The following is an 18,430-nucleotide window of genomic DNA, read 5'->3' on the forward strand; positions in this document are numbered from 1 at the left end:
TTTTTTTAAAGACGGAGTCTCGCTCTGTCACCCAGGCTAGAGTGCTATGGCCGGATCTCAGCTCAGTGCAAGCTCCGCCTCCCGGGTTCACGCCATTCTCCTGCCTCAGCCTCCCAGGTAGCTGGGACTACAGGTGCCGCCACCTCGCCTGGCTAGTTTTTTGTATTTTTTAGTAGAGACGGGGTTTCACCGTGTTCAGGATGGTCTCGATCTCCTGACCTCGTGATCCGCCCGTCTCGGCCTCCCAAAGTGCTGGGATTACAGGCTTGAGCCACCGCACCCGGCCTCAAAAATGTCTTATGTCTTGAACACATCAACTTATTTCATCTCTGCCACCACCATGCTAGTTCCTTTCAGCTTTCCCAATAAACAAGGTTATTTTCCATCCTCAGGTCTTTGCATACATGTCCCCTCAGCCCAGAACGCTCTGCCCCAACTCTCTGCGTGGTTGGTTTGCGTCCTTCAGGCTGCAGCTTGAAATGCATGGCCTTGGAGAGCCCTTCCCTGCCTATCCGTTCTCAAGAAAGTTTTATATTCTTTCTTGTATTCTTTCTTCCAGAAGTCTCTTCCTATCATTCATAGCACTTATCACCATTTGTAATAATATACAATGTGCTAAATCCTTTGCACTCAGTTAATGAATATTTGGAAAGTGATTAGAATAGCATCAGGTGCATTGTGCTACGTAAATGTTGCTTTAAACAGCAACTCACATACTCTTCACAACAACCCTATGTGGTAGTGCTATTAATACCCCCATTTTACAGATGAACGAACTAAGGAACAGATAGCACAACTAATGAGTAGCAGAGCCTAACTACAAACTCACTCTGGCACCAAAGTCCACACACCTAACTGTTCTCTATATTTCCTTTTGATTCCAGGACCTAGCATGGTACTGTGTGCCTAACAGGTACACTCAATAAATATTTGTTTAATAAATGAAGGAACAGTTCTAATGAGAAAATAAAAGTTACCTGTAATCCTACCACACGTTTTGAGATTTATCCTATAGATATTTCTTCTAATATAAAAATAGACTTAATCCAAATCATAACTTTTCAAAATCATTTTGAGGAGCATAGATTAGGTATCACGTGCAATATATTTAACCTTGTATTCATTATTAAAAAAAATATATAATTACAAGTCAGTGTTCTTCCTTTAGGCAGGGGGAGGAGGACAGAGGAAAGAAGCATAAGTCTTTGGTTAAGGGAGGAAGGGTTTTCATGAAATATTCTGGCCGTTCTTATCTCCAGGCAGAGGTTGCAAAACTTAAGTTTGAAAGTTTAGGGAAGGGCAGAGAAGTTTCAGGGACAAGATGAAAAACAAATTATACTTATTCGAGGCTGGGTATGGTGGCTCATGCCTGTCATCACATCACTTTGGGAGGCCGAGGAGGAGGACTGCTTGAACCCAGGAGTTCAAGATGAGCCTGGGCAACATAGCATGACCCTGTCTCTACAAAAAAAAAAAAAGAATTAGCCAGGTGTAGTGGTATGTGCCTGTGGCCCCAGCTACTCAGGAGGCTGAGACGGGAGGATTGCTTGAGCCCAGGAGGTAGAGACTGCAGTGAGCCATAATCATGCCACTGCACTCCAGCCTGGGTGACACAACAAGACTCTATCTTTAAAAAATAAATAAATAAATAAAATTTAAAAATTATACTTCTTTGGCGGGGCATGGTGGCTCACGCCTGTAATGCCAGCACTTTGTGAGGCCAAGGCCGGCGGGTTACGAGGTCAAGAGATCAAGACCATCCTGGCCAACATGGCGAAACCCTGTCTCTACTAAAAATACAAAAATTAGCTGGGCTTGGTGGCCTATAGTTCCAGCTACTCGGGAGGCTGAGGCAGGAGAATCACTTGAACCCAGGAGGCGGAGGTTGCAGTGAGCCGAGATTGCGCCACTGTATTCCAGCCTGGCGGCAGAGTGAGACTCCGTCTCAAAAAAAGAAAAGAAAAGAAAAGAAATTATACTTCTTTAAATTATGTGTTTTAAAGTTTATCACTGGAATTATTTTCAGAAAATCAATTGGTAAGAGTTTTCTAAATGTTTCCAAAGCACAGCAAAGGTCCGTGGTTTACAGCACAAACTAGGCTACGTCAATGGGAAAATTGGATAAAAAGACAGTGCTAACCTCATCAAAGTCCGAGGAAAAGCAGTAGAGTTTTCTGGTAAAACACGGGCAGGAAGTTTCTCCAAATATTGCTTTACTCATACTTTTAAAAGGCTTTTCTCCCTTCCCCCACCTTCTAAAATCGTTTCGAGATAACAAATTTGTAACAGCTGGTCATCAAATTCATGCGCACTCCCAAAAGGATGACGTCACTAAAACCGACTATAAATAATATATCCATCTGGCTCTTGTAGGAGTATTGGATTGACTTGTTGCCCATCACAGTGTCTCCCTTCTGCCACCCCACAATGACAGGGTGAAGCCAGACGGCCTCACTGAATGGTATATGGTTACAGTTGAGGCACTGCATTGTGGGTACCCCACATTTCTGAGATAAAGTTAGCTGATAGAATTACCAGAGCGTAATCAAATGCAGTCATTACGGAAGGAGCCTATATCACCTTACCTTTGAAAATATTTTAATCTAGAAACACCATACACTGGATACAAAATTCATGAATCCCTGACCCCTGGGCGTGGCTTTGGACATATTATTCTGAGCCATCTCCTATTTTCTTTCATATGTAAATATAATTCTCGAGCTAGGAATAGAAGGAGAGAAAGAGAAAATTGAAACAGCCAGACCAAGTGTTTTTGAATGCTCTTAAAAGACAAAAAAAAAAAAAAGACAAAAGTTTGTATCACATCAGAAGTTCCCTATGTGGTCCTCAAAGCCGATTTCTTGCATTTGAAAGAACCCAGAAGCAGGCACACCATAATTTTGAAGCTCCATTTTTGTTCTATTATTCAACTGCAGTCAACTTCCAACTGTTGAAAAAAAGACGATTTAGAGTTAAAGGATTGCTTGTCTGTGTCACAAGGCCGTTCAACTTGTTCACCCTGTGATATCCAGAGCCTCCAAGTTGTTGGTGAGTTTCTATTGCAACTGCCATATTACCATGGTTTTGCCTCTTTCTGTTGACTGTAGCATTGTGTTGTTTGAAGACAGAGCAGCATATTGCTTTGTGCAGCACAAATTATTGATGGATAATGTACTTAAAGCTTTTAGCTGTACACTATTCACATTCTAAATGACAGGTACAAAAAGGAATAATCAGAATTCGGGTTGTTGAATCATTGCCTCCAACAGCCAACTCTTACCATGACAAAGTCAGTAGGGCTGATCTTAGAAGTGTAGGACTTGTGAGTGTTATGTGGTTGTGCTAACTGGTACTTTAGTGGAAGGGCAGAGCAGGGTGAATAGAAACAATGCCTGCTTTCTCCTCCATGTCTGGGTCCTACACATCGTCCCCAGTTTGCCTGGTTTGTAGAGGTTTAAACACAGAACAGAGGGTGTTGGGAATGAGATAAAGAGATTGTCACAGGAACATGGCCCCACGGTTTTCCTTTGGTGATTAAAACAATCCTGTCAATATGGAAAACTGTGTTATCACAAAATGGGCTTAGTAAATAGAAGAATTGTCACCTACCACAATTTGCAGACCACCTTTGGCTTCTTGCCAATAAGGAGTTTTGGTTTTCCCATCTGTAGAAATTCTTAATTGAGTCCATCAGATTCCCAGTCATCCTAGCCATGGTTACCTTCTTCTCTAAGTTGGCAGGTTAGTGAGCTTAGGCTAGCACTTCAGCATCAAATTTAGGCTTCATGATAAAGTAAATCACACAGGGAATAGCTGTCAGCATGGTGACCACCTTGCTGTTCATTCCTGCTCAGGGACTGGCCTGAAGTGTTTTCACAGCCTGGGCCACTGTGATGTCCTGGCCCTGTCTGCTCAAAGTGTTCATCTCAGAGTGACTTGTGAGGTATTGCTGAGCACATAATGGCCAGGATAGCTGCATAAGCAGGCGTGGCCCCAAATGTAGTCACCTGACTTCAGAAAATCAATTGGATTCTACAGAAAGGTTCTGTTGGATTCTGACCGGAACCTCTTTGGGTGTGCCTTTGGATTTCAAGTGTTGACATGGGAAGATGCTCCAGTTCCTCAAGCTATCTGAAACAAGCTCATTACAATGCTAAGGGTATGGACTGTCCTTTTCCAGAAAAATCCTCTTGATATTTTTCATGCACACACACAAATAATAATAACAACAGAAGCTATTTTCACGTATGTAACGAGAGTGTTCCTCAGGCTTCTGGTTTATCTTGATGGTGTCTCGCTCTTTTTCTTTTCCTTTCTCTCTCTCTCTTTCTGTCCGTGTGTGTGTGTGTGTGTGTGTGTGTGTGTGAGAGAGAGAGAGAGAGAGAGAGAGAGAGAGAGAGAGAGAGAGAGACAGGGTCTTGCTTTGTCACCCAGGCTGGAATGCAGTGGTGTGATCTCTGCTCACTGTAGCCTTGACCTCCTGGGCTCAATTGATCCTCCATCTCAGCCTCCCAAGTTGCTGGGACTACAGGCACGTACCACCACTCCTGGCTAATTTTTAATTTTTTTTTTTTTTTGTAGAGACAGGGTCTTGCTTTGTTGCCCAAGCTGTTCTCAAACTCCTGTCCTCAAGCAGTCCTTCTGTTTTGGCCTCCCAAAGTGCTGAGATTACAGGCATGAACCACTGCACTTGGCCTTGTTTTCTTTTTCTTAAGAGCCAGAGCAAAATTCAAATTGTATCAGTTTTAGTGGAATTATACTTTAAAAGTGGGAATTTGGCCAACAAAGTATCTTTCCTTTCTATACAAGAAAGCTATGGAGTTTGGCAATGAGCTCCTGAAAATGTAAAGAAAGCATGAGGATAACTTCGGGGCTGTTGCTTGGGTCATTAAAAGTCTTGCAAAACTAGAATTTGTTTTCTTCTTCCATTCTCTCTGTAGGCATTTAAACATACTCTCAGGCTGGGCACAGTGGCTCGTGCCTGTAATCCCAGCACTTTGGGAGGCTGAGGCAGGTGGATTACTTGAGCCCAGGAGTTCAAGACCGTCCCGAACAACATGGTGAAACTCCATCTCTACAAAAAACAATTAAAAATTAATCAGGTGTGGTGGTGTGCGCCTGTAGTCCCAGTTACTCAGGAGGCTAAGGGAGGAAGATCAATTGAGCCTGGGAGGTTGAGGCTGCAGTGAGCCATGGTGGTGTCACTGCACTCCAGCCTGGGTGATAGAATGAGACCTTGTCTCAAAAAAAAAAAAAAAAAAAAAAAAGGATACTCTCTTTTTTTGTTGTTGTTGTAAAAATGAGACAAATTTTGTTTAAAATATGCTGTGATTTATTTATTTATTTATTTATTTATTATTTTGAGACAGAGTCTTGCTATCGCCCAGGCTGGAGTGCAGCGGCATGATCTCGGCTCACTGCAACCTCTGCCTCCCGGGTTCAAGTGATTCTCCTGCCTCAGCCTCCTGAGTAGCTGGGACTATAGGGGTGCACCACCATGCCCGACTAATTTTTGTATTTTTAGTAGAAACGGGTTTCGCCTTGTTGACCAGGCTGGTCTCGAACTACTGAGCTCAAGTGATCCACCTGCCTCGGCCTCCCAAAGTGCTGGGATTACAGGCGTGAGCCACCTCACCCGGCCTGATTTTTTTTTTTAACCTTCAAATATATTTATTTACAGGTTGAGTTTTAAAATTGTCTTAACGTTCTTGTAGAGATTATGTCTTTTTTTTTGAGATAGAGTCTCACTCTGTCGCCAGGCTGGAGTGCAGTGGTGTGATCTTGGCTCACTGCAACCTCCACCTCCTGGTTTCAAGCGATTCTCCTGCCTCAGCCTCCCGAGTAGCTGGGACTACAGGTGTGCGCCACCACGCCCAGCTAATTTTTTGTATTTTTAGTAGAGACAGCATTTTGCCATGTTGGCCAGGATGGTCTCGATCTCTTGACCTTGTGATCCACCTGCCTCAGCCATCCAGAGTGCTGGGATTACAGGCATGAGCCACCTTGCTTGGCCGAGATTATGTTTTAAATATGCAATTCCTTCCTTTATCCTTTAAATATCCCCACAGATAAGGAGTGCCTCACCCCTGGACCTGGGCATTCTTCAGTATTCCAATACTGAGACTGGTTTTGTGTTTTCATTTTTCAACAACAATGTATGGAATTCTCACTCTGTGCCAAGCCCTATGCCGAGTACTTTATGTGCCTTATCTCAGGTATTGCTAGTCCTATTTCTCAGAAAAGGCAACCAACCAAGACTCACAAGAGTTAAATAACTTGCCAGATGACACACAGCTAGAAAGTAGAGAAGGCAGAGAATTCACATCCATGCCTCTCTGCTTCTGCTTTCCCACTGTGCCTTTCACTTTCTTGGGAAGCATTTTCCTTTGTTCTTCAACTTGGGTTAGAGTAGCCTGTAATTCTTTTCACGAAGATGTGCCTCACTTTATACTAAATATTACCCTCTTTAAATGATTTAAAATAATCCTGCAGTGATATTCTCCTTTCTCTCCACCTGTCTAAACAGAGCATCTGTTTTATTTGGATTCTCTAACAATGGCATGTGTCTATAAATTAAGATTTTTGTACAATGTCTCACAGATGTTTCTACCACATTTAGTTTGTACTCCTTTTTTTCTTGGACGACTTAGTTCAAAAAACTTTTATTTTGGTCAAACATATGATTTTAGCTTTTGAGGTTACCTAATAAATCACCAGTTTATAGACTCCTAAAAATTTGGTTGGAGAGAGAACCTCAGAGATCTGCTCACCCAACCTAATCATTGTATGGGCAAGGGAGGCTGCCAGCGGCTGTGGTCACCCTGGGCTGGTGCCCCAGGGAAGAGGGAACCTCAGTTACTCCACCTAAAACTTGAGATAATTTTACATTTCTGAGGAATTATCCCAAAAGTTCACAAATCAGGAAGAGATATCTGAATGGGTGCTTTGAATTTTGTTTAAAGAAGAGAAAATAGGACTCATACCAAATGGCAGCTGGTTTTACTCCAGCCATTTTCAGGAATATCCCCAAAGACTCTGGTACCACCAGACTGCTGCGTGGGCTGTGGTGGCTGGCAGGGGTTCAGGGAAGGCAGCCTCTCTGACTAGGTTCCTGCCTGAGTCCAAATTAGACAAGTGACATTTGGCTGCAGACTGGCCTCTAGGTGTTTGAAAGCCTATTTGTCCCTTGGTCACATTTCTTTCTTTTTTCTTTTTTCTTTTTTTTGAGACGGAGTCTCTCTCTGTCACCCAGGCTGGAGTGCAGTGGCTTGATCTTGGCTCACTGCAACCTCTGTCTCCCAGGTTCAAGCGATTCTCCTGCCTCAGCCTCCCGAGTCGCTGGGACTGCAGGTGTGCGCCACTACACCCAACTAACTTTTTGTATTTTTAGTACAGACGGGGTTTCACCATGGTGGCCAAGCTGGTCTTGAACTCCTGACCTCAGGTGATCTGCTTGCCTCGGCCTCCCAAAGTGCTGGGATTACAGGTGTGAGGCACCACGCCTGACCCTTTGGTCATATTTCTGTAAGTCCTTCTCTGCCCTTCTCAGACATGCAAGGGAAAGTCAGAAGTGGACCAGAAGGTCTGGAGGGACAGGTGAAAAAGCACCAGAATGGAGAAGATGGGTGTTACATGTGAGCTAGGCCGGCTTCCAGCGCCATACGGCTTAGAAGACTGTCAGTGACACATGGACAAGGCGTGGCTCTGGTAGTTAAAAAAAAATCAATCCTTTACTTGCATCCCAAGTTCCTACTTTGGGAGAATAAACTCCAAATAATATCTCCTAATGGAGGTTGATAAATATTTAGCCATTAACTGTAGACTCATGTCTCTCTCAAAATTTAATAGATGAAAAATGTAACACTCTCCTTTTTTTTTTTCCCATTCCTTGCTTTGATACTACTGATTGTGTTAAGATAGTGTGGATTGAGGATGGGTCAGCTTGCGGCTGAGCTTTCTGCCTTCCTGTTTGTAACTGAATTTTTCTAATTAAAAAACATCCACTTTGTTCTGGCATAGTTGTATACATTATTCCAATATATTTAACAATGAGGCTGTTCTTATTTCACACAGAATAGCACACAGTGAAGACAGTCAGTGAGAACCAGAGCTATTGTTACAATAGACAGCAGCCAGCTCAGGCAGCAGAGGACAAGAGAGATCGGGGTGCACACACATGGATGAGGCTGACTTTTCAGAAGACACGACTTGTAAGCAGGAGGATTTGCCTTATGATGGGGACCTCTCTCAGATTAAGATATGCAATGATTACAGTTTTACCTCAAAAAATGATGCCTTTGAAGTCTCAAGTCAAATTATTTTCATAGCAGATGACCCTCAAGAGAAGGCTATGCATAATGAGACTTGTGGAAATACAGCTATGACCATGCCCCTGGGTAAAATTACTGAAAATGCTGCCAACAAAAAAGATGAGAAAGAGAAACAATGGACTGCAGCTCTTCGTATTCCAGCAAATGAAGGAGATGCTTCTAAGTCAAGCGTTTCTAATATTTTACTTCATCATCTTTCCAAAGAGCCATTCTTACGAGGTCAAGGCATTGATTGTGAAACCCTCCCAGAGATCTCAAATGCCGACAGTTTTGAAGAGGAAGCTATTATTAAAAGTATTATTTCATGTTGTAATAAGAATTCTTGGCCAAAAGAACAAACCCCAGAACTCACTGACCAACTCAACCCCAAAAGGGATGGTGAAAACAGCAATAAGCCTGGTTCTCCCACCATGACAGAAGAAAATACCTCTGATTTAGAAGAGACAGTGGCTGCTGGAGATAGCAGCCATCAAGAAAATGTAAATATTCTAACTCAAATCAAGGGTCCAGGTGATAAACAAAACAGTTATCAAGGGCAAGCACCCCAGAAACAGCATGCTGAAAAAGCAAGTTCGGGCAACAGGTTCAAACATGGCCAAGGTCAAGTTCATTACCAGCTCCCTGATTTCTCTAAGATTGCTCCCGAGGTGAAAAATCCTAAAAATAACATAATTAATAAACCACTTGCAATAGCTAAACAAGCCAGCTTTTCTTCTAAGTTGAGAGAGAAACCCGCTGTTGTGCAAGATATTTTAGAAACCATGCCTGAGTCAAACTGTGTTGAAAAACAACATCAAGAGCAGAAAGGGGAAATCACTGAACCTTCACAACAAATCCAGGTAAATGAAACGGTCTCCTGTAAATACATTAATTGGGATCACTGCTCATCTCTTTCAGTGTGGGTTTTTGGAGGGTGAATAGAGCTTGGTTCTGGCTCCAAGGTTTCATTCAGCACCCTGGGTCACCCTGGGTGAGTGACGTGGCCACTCAGACTCTCAGGGCCCTCACGAGAAGCATCAGGGGCCATGTTGACAAACACATATAAGAGAATAGAATCCAAATTCCGCAAGCCAGAATTTGGCTCTCCTCACTTAAACTTAGCTGCCCTCCTTCAGGAGTCATCTGCAGTTGCCTGGCTGGTCCAGAACCTCTTCCCAGGCCCTGAGCTCTCTGAGTTCCTGCCTTGCATGGCACATCCCATCTTGACTTACAAAAGACCTGCTTGTTTTCATGGCCTCCTTCAATTGCCCCTTGGGCCACATAACTTTTCAGGTCTCCCACGTCACAATCTTTTCCACACTTGTTTGTTTAGTCCTTCCATCAGAGTGTGTATCTCAGCCTGCTTTGGATCATAATAGCAGAAGCATCTGCTTCCTTCACTAGATTCTAAGGCTCTGGAGGGCAGCAACCTTATCTTTGTCTTTCCATTGCCTAACTTCCCCCAGAGGCCGGGCCTCCTGTCTTATGTACATTATGCCCTTAGTTCTTAATGCTAAGTTGAATGGAATTAAGATCGTTAGTAATGGATTTCAAGCTTGTTATCTTAGTAATCATTTGGTACAAAACTTTGTTAATGCTTAATTTATGCTATTTCCCCCTTTCCCTTACCCCATCTTCTCTCCCCCACCAACTTCCCAAAATGCTGAGGCTCCGGATCTCATTGATTATTGAGGCCCAATAGTAAGGTAAATCCATATTAACAATCAAAATAAACATTTTAGTTCTCTGGCACTTTTTCTACAGTGCATGATCTGTCTTTTGAGCCTTATATGAAAGTGTCCTGGACTGAACTACACTGCCTGTTTCCATTTCCATTCTCTCTCTCTTTTTTTCTATAACCTAAGCTTGGAAGTGATTTTTCCCCTTTCTTTTTTAAATTTCCATTTCCATTTTCATGCTTTAGCTCCCCTCTCTTTCAACTGAATGCTCTGGGGAGTTTGAGCATCCAAACCTGAGCCCACCTGGCCATGACTGGGATGCTCTCTAAGTCTGACAGAAACCTGCACCCCCGTGGTATTGGGAAGTGTCGGGGTTCCTTGTTCTGCTTGCAGGAGAACATCCTGGTTGTGTCCCGTTCTCAGTGCCCTGTGGTTAGCAGGAGCAGATGGATATCAGTCTCCTCTCCCTCTGGTATGTGGGTTCAAGGTCAGGTATCTGATTTTTTCCAGTCCTGTCAATTCAGATTGGAGAATTGGACCCTGCAGGTTTCATATCCATCATACAGTTGGGATATCTAGAAAGACTATAGTCTATTTTGACCAACTGTCTGGCACTAGCATATTTCTGAGCTTTATCTGTTGGGAACAAAGGGAAGACCCCCCAAGGTGAATCACTCTGGAATTTAAACTGTTCAATTAGCCTGTGGTGGGCAGAAAACCATCACTGTCTTGACGCAGTTTGGAACTTAATACATCCTCTGTTATTCTCTAGAGTGTGGCTACCATGTGTTTTGTGTTAGTGAGAGCACCAGCAACAGAGCTGGTAACAAGACTAGCAATGGTCCCTACCCTTATGAAGCTTATGGTCTAGTTTTAGGAGAAACAGTTCAGCATTTCACGTACTAGTATCAAACACAATGGTGATAACAAATAACATGTATTGTTAAATGCTTACCCCCTGCCTGATACTATGGTAGATATTTCATCCTCATAACAACCACCTGAGGTAGGTTCACTTAATATCCCCATTTTCCTGCCAAGGAATTGCAGGCTTATAAGTGATGAGACAACTACTTGGGTTGCCCAGCAAGTAAGTGTCAGAGTGGAATTCAACCTTGGCATCATGGTCCCAGCTCTTCACTACAAACCTGGGCTGCCTCTATGATGACAGAACATGTTGGGTCATTCTGAATAGTGGTGTCATTGATCAATATCGACAGTAATGTTTTCTTACCCTTTAATTGTGCAGATGGAGCCCACAGTACATATCCACCAAGAACTTCTCACAGGTACTAATGTTTTAAAACTTCTTTGAGGGAGAGCTATATATATATATATATATGTATACATGTGTGTGTGCGTATATATGTATACATATGTGTGTGTATATATGTATACATATGTGTTTTGTTTTTATCTTTTTGAGACAGGGTCTCATTCTGTCGCCCCAGGCTGGAGTGCAGCAGCACAATCTTGGCTCATTGCAGCCTCGACTTCTTGGGCTCAAATGATCCTCCCACCTCATCCTCCCAAGTTGCTGGGATTGTAGGTGCATGCCACCACACCTAGATAATCTTTTTTTTTGTAGAGTTGGGGTCTCACTTTATTGCCAAGGGTGGTCTTGAACTCCTGGCTTCAAGTGATCCCCCTGCTTTGGCCTCCCAAAGTGCTGGGATTACAGGTGTGAGCCACTGTGCCTGGCCTAGACATATATTTTGAAAAAAAAAATTTTTTAAAATAGTAAGTTGTGGTGACTGCAACAACTTCCTGTTTTCAGTTCTTAATAAAACTGTGATAAGCTGAGATGAATGGTAGCCCAAATGTATTCTTTCTTGTATAGGAATAGAATCTGAGGCAAGTCTCTCTAAGTTGTCACCAACCTCTCAGAAAGGCACTTCCTCAAGTTCTTCTTACATATTTCAAAAGATATCCCAAGGGAGACAGATGTGTCAGAAGTTAAAAGAACAGACTGATCAACTGAAGACTAAAGTAACACTTTTAAAGCTTGTTATAAATAATATCAGTAACCAAATTCATATATGAGACACCATGCCATTAATGAGAGACTGTAATTTTTTCACTGCAGGTACAAGAATTTTCCAAAAGAATAAAACAGGACTCTCCTTATCATTTGCAAGACAAGAAGCTGGTAATGAATTTTATCCTGTTTTTAAAATCTTGATTAGAGAATTTGGCTTGGATAAAGACAAATAACTTTATAGTGCCACATTTTCTCTACAGTGGCGGGAGTGGAAATGTTTTGCTGAAGATTAAACCATCTTTGTTTATGGGGCTAAAAGAGCTTAGAATTCTGTTTCTCTCTCTATTTAGCCCTCTTTCCTTCTCAGGGGATCTATTACTTATGGCTGTTACTCCTTGCCAGTTACTCATAATTAATCTGACACCATGGGAGTTTCAAGAGGAGAACCTGTAATCAGTTATAAAGGGTGGGCCTGTCCACAGTTGATGGGTACTGGTGGATTCAGGTTATAAAAATTGCCATTGCCTGGAAATTAAATATGACTTTGAATACTTTTGAAGCAATGTTTTTCAGGTCAAAATCTTTTACTTTCACATCCTCGCTAGTTGCTGCATTTAATCAAACCATTAATTTACGTCATCACCACAGCAGTCTTGTTGTCAGTGCCAGGATCATGGGAAGTGGGGTGGAGCAATGGGGTGAAAGGTAAGGCTGGGAGAACCAGAAATATGCTGACGTTGAAGATGTAGTTGAGGCCACTGGCTCATCAACAAGGGATAAGGTCAGAAGTTCTGATGTAGGCACAAGCAAGGTTTAGGGAGGGCTGTGCTTCAGAAACCCAGCAGCATGGACAAAAACCAGGGGATCCAAATGGTAAAAGACAAAGTTGATTATTTTCTCATTCATCATGTTAATTAAATCACTCATTCAACAAACATTTATCAGGCACTTTGTATGTCCCAGACCCTGTACCAGGCACTAGGAAATTCAAGATGAATAAACAATTCCTTTTTCAAGTGGCTTATAGTCTCTTAGGAACAGTGGACTGGTAAACAGGCAGCTAAAATGCAGCTGGAGAAATGTTACAGAGAATGCTAATGGCAGCCTGGAAGAGGCCCACCTTTGCCAGTGAGGGGACATTTGGAAGGCTTCCTGGAAGTCACTTCTGAGCTGGGTGTTGCAGGAGGAATAGGGATGAGCTTGGCAGAAGGAGATCAAGGAGTATTCTAGAAAAAGGAAACAGCAGGTGCAGTGGCACAGGGGTGAGGAAGCGCTGCCAGCGTGAGGAGCTGTGGGCACTGTGATTTACCATACGGCACTGGGGAGCATGTGATGACACAGGCGTGGGGGAGGAGATGGAACAGGTGGACAGGGGTACATTATGAAGGCCTTTAAGCCATGCCTGAGGCTGAGTAATTGGGCAGCGTTGAAGATTTTGTTTTGTTTGTTCGTTTGTTTGTTTTTGAGACAGGGTCTCATTCTGTCACCCATGCTAGAGTGCAGTGGCGTGATCTCAGCTCACTGCAACCTCCACTCCCCAAGTTCAAGTGATTCTCCTGCCTCAGGCTCCCAAGTAGCTGGGGTTACAGGTGTGCGCCACCATGCCTGGCTAATTTTTGTATTTTTAGTAGAGATGGGGTTTCACCATGTTGGCTGGGCTGGTCTTGAACTGCTGGCTTCAGGGTGATCCACCTGCCTCAGTCTCCCACTGCCTCGGTCTCCCAAAGTGCTAGGATTACAGGCTTGAGCCACTGCGCCCAGCTGCATTGAAGGTTTTCAAGCTGACAAATGGGAAGTACCATGGGGGCAAGGCTAAAGGCACAGAGATTGGTTAGGAAGCCAGAATTCAGGTAACAAGTCAGGAGGGCCTGAATCAAAACTGGCAATGAGGATGGAGATGGGGACAAATCTGAGGGTTTAGGGAAATGGTGGCAGATGGAAAGGGGCTGAATAGAGCAAGGGAAGAGGCTTGGATGAGCTCCAGATTTCTGGCTTGGGTAACCAAGGTCAGGAATAAAAGTAGAGGATCCCATTTCGAACGGGTATGGAAGGCAAGCAGGAGGCAAGATGTCAAGTTTAGTTTGGGGCATTTTGAGTTTGAGCTACCTTTGGGACATCTAAGTAGAGAGGTCCAGTAGGCAGTTAGACCAGTGGATCTGGCCTGCAGAACTGTTTGGATGAAAAATGTAGATTTGGGGATAGTTGTGGGTTGACACTGGAGTGGATGAGACGGGCCAGGCAAAATACACAGAGTGAGAAGTGAAGAGGGCCCAGGAGAGACTCCAGGGAGACGGCAGCTGGGGAGGAGCAGAGGCGAAGAAGCCAGGAGAAAAGAGGGTTTGCAGGAGAGGGGAGTGGGCTCAAAAAAGAAGTGCATTGGATTTGGCAATTAAGAGGTTATAAGGGTCCTTGGCAAGCCTGGTTTTGAATGAAGTGGTGGATCTGGAAGCCAGATTGCAGGGATTACGGAAGAAACAACAGGTAAACAAGATCTCCAGAAAGCCAGGATTTCAGGAATTGGAAGAACACAGAATTTTAAAGGGCTGAGCAAAGCAGAGAGAACTGGTTCGGTCAGGAGCCTTCGGAAGCCTGGAGGTTTCTTCCTGATGTTATCGGGTATGCGGGGATCCCTGCTGACCGAGAGGAGAGTAAAGGTGGCTCCTGACAGTATCAGCCTGTGGTATGGGACTTCCGGGCCCAGGTGGTTCAGTCTTGAAAGAAGCCAGAAAGGGCGACAAGCAACCGCCTCAGCCTGAGCAGCACCATGCAGCAGAAAGCATTTGGATTTTGGAGAGGATGTCGCGCCCCTACTTATTGGTTACACAACTGTAGACAGGTTACAGCATGTCTTCCCTTTCCGAGTTGTTATGAGAATTCAGTGAGGCACATTTCTGCCGAGAAAATTGTGCCCTATCTTCTGCAACATAACACAATTTAAATTCCAAGATCCTGAATTATAATTCATGATTAGCTTTTCTCTTTTCTCATTACCCTCTTTCCCTTGAACACCTAATTCCCCCTCAGGGCCTCAGCTGCCATTTTCAGGCTTCCAGTTCCTAAATTACTCGTCCTGACTTCTCATCTATAGTTCCAAATGTTTGTGTCTATCCTCACTTCGGATATCCCACCCTCACTGCAAACTCTACCTTGTCCAACATCGGTATCTTCGAGCCTGTTAGCCTTTCCAAATTCCTCAGTTTAGTCAGGTCTACCACATTCTTGTCACTTCCCAAGCTTAGAAACTCAAGCACTGTCTGTGAGATTTACAGTTGTCAGTGTTCTGGCAGGGACCAGATGGTTTCGTAAATGGTGCAACCGAGGAGAGTTTAACAAAGGCATTATTTTACAACAGTGTGGGCAAGGCTAAGGGAAACCAATAAGGGATGGAAAAGCATCTCCTGGAAGGACCCGTGGGGAGCTCCCCTTTGACCTGAAGGAGCACAGGAAAAGCAGGTCCTGGAGCCTAAAGAGAGCAGCTGTCACTGTGGGACTAGCTGACAAGCCCTGTGGCTTTGGTGGAGGGACAGAGTCAACTCCATGACAGCACAGGGAGGAAGAAAAGACTCCCATCTCATCCTCCAACACCTCTCTCCTGCTGTTGCCCTCCATTGACTAAAACCAACCAAAGCCAGAGCCCAGGGGAGCCTGTGGTGCAGTCCATTAAAGGTCAGCACAGAGAAAGACAGAGGATGAACCTGGGGAGAAATGTAAAACATCTGCCACACCTGCTGTTTTTTATACACCCTTTAGCCAATATATTTCCAAACTCTTGTTTATTCATTGTTAATATTAATAAGAATTGGCTGGGAGTGGTGGCTTATGCCTGTAATCCCAGCAGTTTGGGAGGCCAAGGCAGGTGGATCACCTGAGGTCAGAAGTTTGGGACCAGCCTGGCCAACATGGTGAAACCCCATTTCTACTAAAAATACAAAAATTAGCCGGGCATGGTGGTGCGTGCCTGTAATCTCAGCTACTTGGGAGGCTGAGGCAGGAGAATTGCTTGAATCTGGGAGGCAGAGGTTACAGTGAGCCAAGATTGCACCACTGTACTCCAGCCTGGGTGACAGAGTGAGAGACTCCATCTTAAGTAAAAAAAAAATAAGAAGAAGAATTAATAATCTGTCAAGTATGTACTATAGTCCTGGCACAATGCATGATCTCATTTAGTTTTTATAATATGAGGCAAGGACTATTACCTTAATTTTACAGATGTAGAAACTGAAGCTTAGAGAGTTCAAGTTTACTAAAATCATACAATGAGTAAGTGACAGAGTCTGAACTTGAACCCAGTTGTGTGTGATCCTATAACCTCACCGAGCTATGTTTCTGTCCTGGGCAACCTCTCCCCAGTTCATCCCTTCCTCTCTATTTCATGGATACTGCCTGGTCCAGGCCCTCCAGAGATTTAAGTTGCACTCCTTCCACTGGGCCTTGGCAAAGGTTTCTCTCTATATCTCTATATACATATATAGATATGTACTCCAGAGTTCTGGCTTTGGTGTATATATATATTATATATTTATTACATATTATCTATCTATCTATCTATCTATCTATCTATCTATCTATCTATCTATAAAATAGAGAGAGAGAGAGAGAGAGAGAGAGAGAGAGAGAGAGAGAGAGAGAGAGACAGTCTTGCTCTGTTGCCCAGGCTGGAGTGCAGTGGCGCAATCTCGGCTCACTGCAACCTCTGCCTCCCAGGCTCGAGTGATTTTCCTGCCTCAACCTCCCGGGTAGCTGGGATTACAGGCATGCACCACCATGCCTGGATAATTTTTGTATTTTTAATAGAGATGGGGTTTCACCATATTGGTCAGGCTGGTCTGAACTACTGACCTAAAGTGATCTGCCCACCTCAGCCTCCCAAAGTGCTGGGATTATAGGCATGAGCCACTGTGCCCAGTCTTTGGCTAAGTACTCTAAACCACAGTCTCTTTTCTCAATGGAACAACATCTCTGAGACCAGGAACTGTGCCTGATGCAATTTTTTAATCTCACACTTCTAGCCCAGGGCCAGACATAGGCAGTGCTCAGGGAGTGTTTAGTGACTGGGGATGTGGGACCGAAGCCTCCATACATCTTCAACATGCCCCTAACCCGCAGAGTTTAAACATTCATCTGCCTGAGGCTGCACGGGGTGATGTCTGGAGACCCCTTTACAGCTTTGGCTAAATCTTCCTGCTGTTCCTTCCCCATCTCATCCTCCAACTCCCCACAGACTGAAACCCAGGCCACGTAACTCCAGTTCCTTTTTAAGATCTGTGTGCCCTCAGACATATTGCTAGAGCTCCAATTTCCTCCTTTGCAAAACTGGGATAATAAAATATACTTTACCACATTTACAACATTGATGTGTTGATTAAATAAGATGAGGAATGGAAAAATGCTTTGTAAGCTAAAAACCATTCTGCAAATATACAGGATTATGAATGTCCCATTAAGGAAGGCCAGAGGCTTCTGAGTGGGTTCTGAGAGAGAAGTCAGAAGTAATTGTATTTTTGAGCTATATGCTGTGAGGGTTTGTGAATGTTGAGATGACCCTTGGGTTTGTCTGTAGTTTAGATGTCAGACACTGAGACAAAACAATTCATGCTGCTGGGAGAAGGATGGCAGCTTCATTCTGACACTACTGTAGGGTACGGCTGCTTTGTGTTTTTGGGAGAACAATTACACACACAGACTTGCATGTGAGTGATTCCAGTGACTTTACCGCTGCAGGTCCTGGAGAAACTGCAGGGACACCTTGAACTGCTGGAGCAGAACTTTCTGGCCACCAAGGACAAGCATCTGACTTTGCAGCAGCAACTCCACAAGCACGAATCAACAGTTGTCGGTGACTTTGATCCAGAAAGGTCAGGTTTAAACCAACTGTGTAAGGTGGAGGGGTCAAAGGTGATCTCCTTCAGGTGGGATTCTGATGTGGCTGCTGGCTTAGTGCTTGGAAAGTCACTGGTCTAGGGTCAGCAAAAACTGTGTCACCAATGAACAAAGTGTCACCCCATGCCACAGACAGCGTGGAGGACCTGTTGAGTGTAAGGTACTGTGCTGGACATTGACTCAGATGGAACACTCAAAATGAACAAATGCTTCCTGGGGCAGAGGCATTGTACCAAAATTTTGCAATTTGTTGGATATCATTATAATTGGTTTGGAGACCCACAGGAGCCTAAGAAAACCCTAGAAAGGCTCACATGATAACCACAGAGGGCCCTCTTCTCAAGTTCCTCCTCTCTTCTCCCTCTCAGCTTTTCCCTTTCTTATCTCTCTCTCCCCACACCTGCCTTTATTGTCCTTGCCTGGTTCTCTCTTCTGTCCCTCTCTTTCCCCTTCTCTTTCCCTTTCACTGATAATTCCAAGGCACACTGGGCAGGAGGGGGTCATTGTAAAGTTAATTGGTGTCAGGGTGAGGGACCTACAAATCCTGATAAAGGAAAAGTGTTAAAGCCTAAAGTTAAATG

General features: G+C 43.9%; 1 protein-coding gene and 1 long non-coding RNA gene across 7 annotated transcripts in view; one reads left to right on the top strand and one right to left on the bottom strand.

Moving 5' to 3' along the window:
- Positions 1–2,581: 2,581 nt before the first annotated feature.
- Positions 2,582–3,907, bottom strand: LOC108518816 (uncharacterized). The gene is made up of 2 exons (XR_001882474.1): positions 3,610–3,907; positions 2,582–2,947 (listed from the first exon to the last, which is right to left on the bottom strand). It is a non-coding gene; the product is annotated as an uncharacterized LOC108518816 (long non-coding RNA).
- Positions 3,908–3,992: 85 nt separating this feature from the next.
- The window catches only part of AKNAD1 (AKNA domain containing 1), a 40,520-nt gene continuing 26,082 nt past the window's right edge, over positions 3,993–18,430 (top strand). For 5 of the 6 annotated variants that reach the window (XM_017857457.1, XM_017857455.1, XM_017857456.1 and 2 more), the window contains exons 1-6: positions 3,993–4,159; positions 8,074–9,169; positions 11,238–11,277; positions 11,829–11,977; positions 12,075–12,137; positions 17,691–17,824. In XM_017857457.1, coding sequence (XP_017712946.1) covers positions 8,177–9,169; positions 11,238–11,277; positions 11,829–11,977; positions 12,075–12,137; positions 17,691–17,824 — 1,379 coding nt within the window. In that variant the 5' untranslated portion in view covers positions 3,993–4,159; positions 8,074–8,176. The remainder of the gene's footprint in view (positions 4,160–8,073; positions 9,170–11,237; positions 11,278–11,828; positions 11,978–12,074; positions 12,138–17,690; positions 17,825–18,430) is intronic. The other variant, XM_017857460.1, reaches the window with a different exon arrangement.

This window comes from Rhinopithecus bieti, unplaced genomic scaffold (assembly GCF_001698545.2).
Source record: "Rhinopithecus bieti isolate Rb0 unplaced genomic scaffold, ASM169854v2 scaffold_46482, whole genome shotgun sequence".
In the NCBI taxonomy this organism is placed as follows: domain Eukaryota; kingdom Metazoa; phylum Chordata; class Mammalia; order Primates; family Cercopithecidae; genus Rhinopithecus; species Rhinopithecus bieti.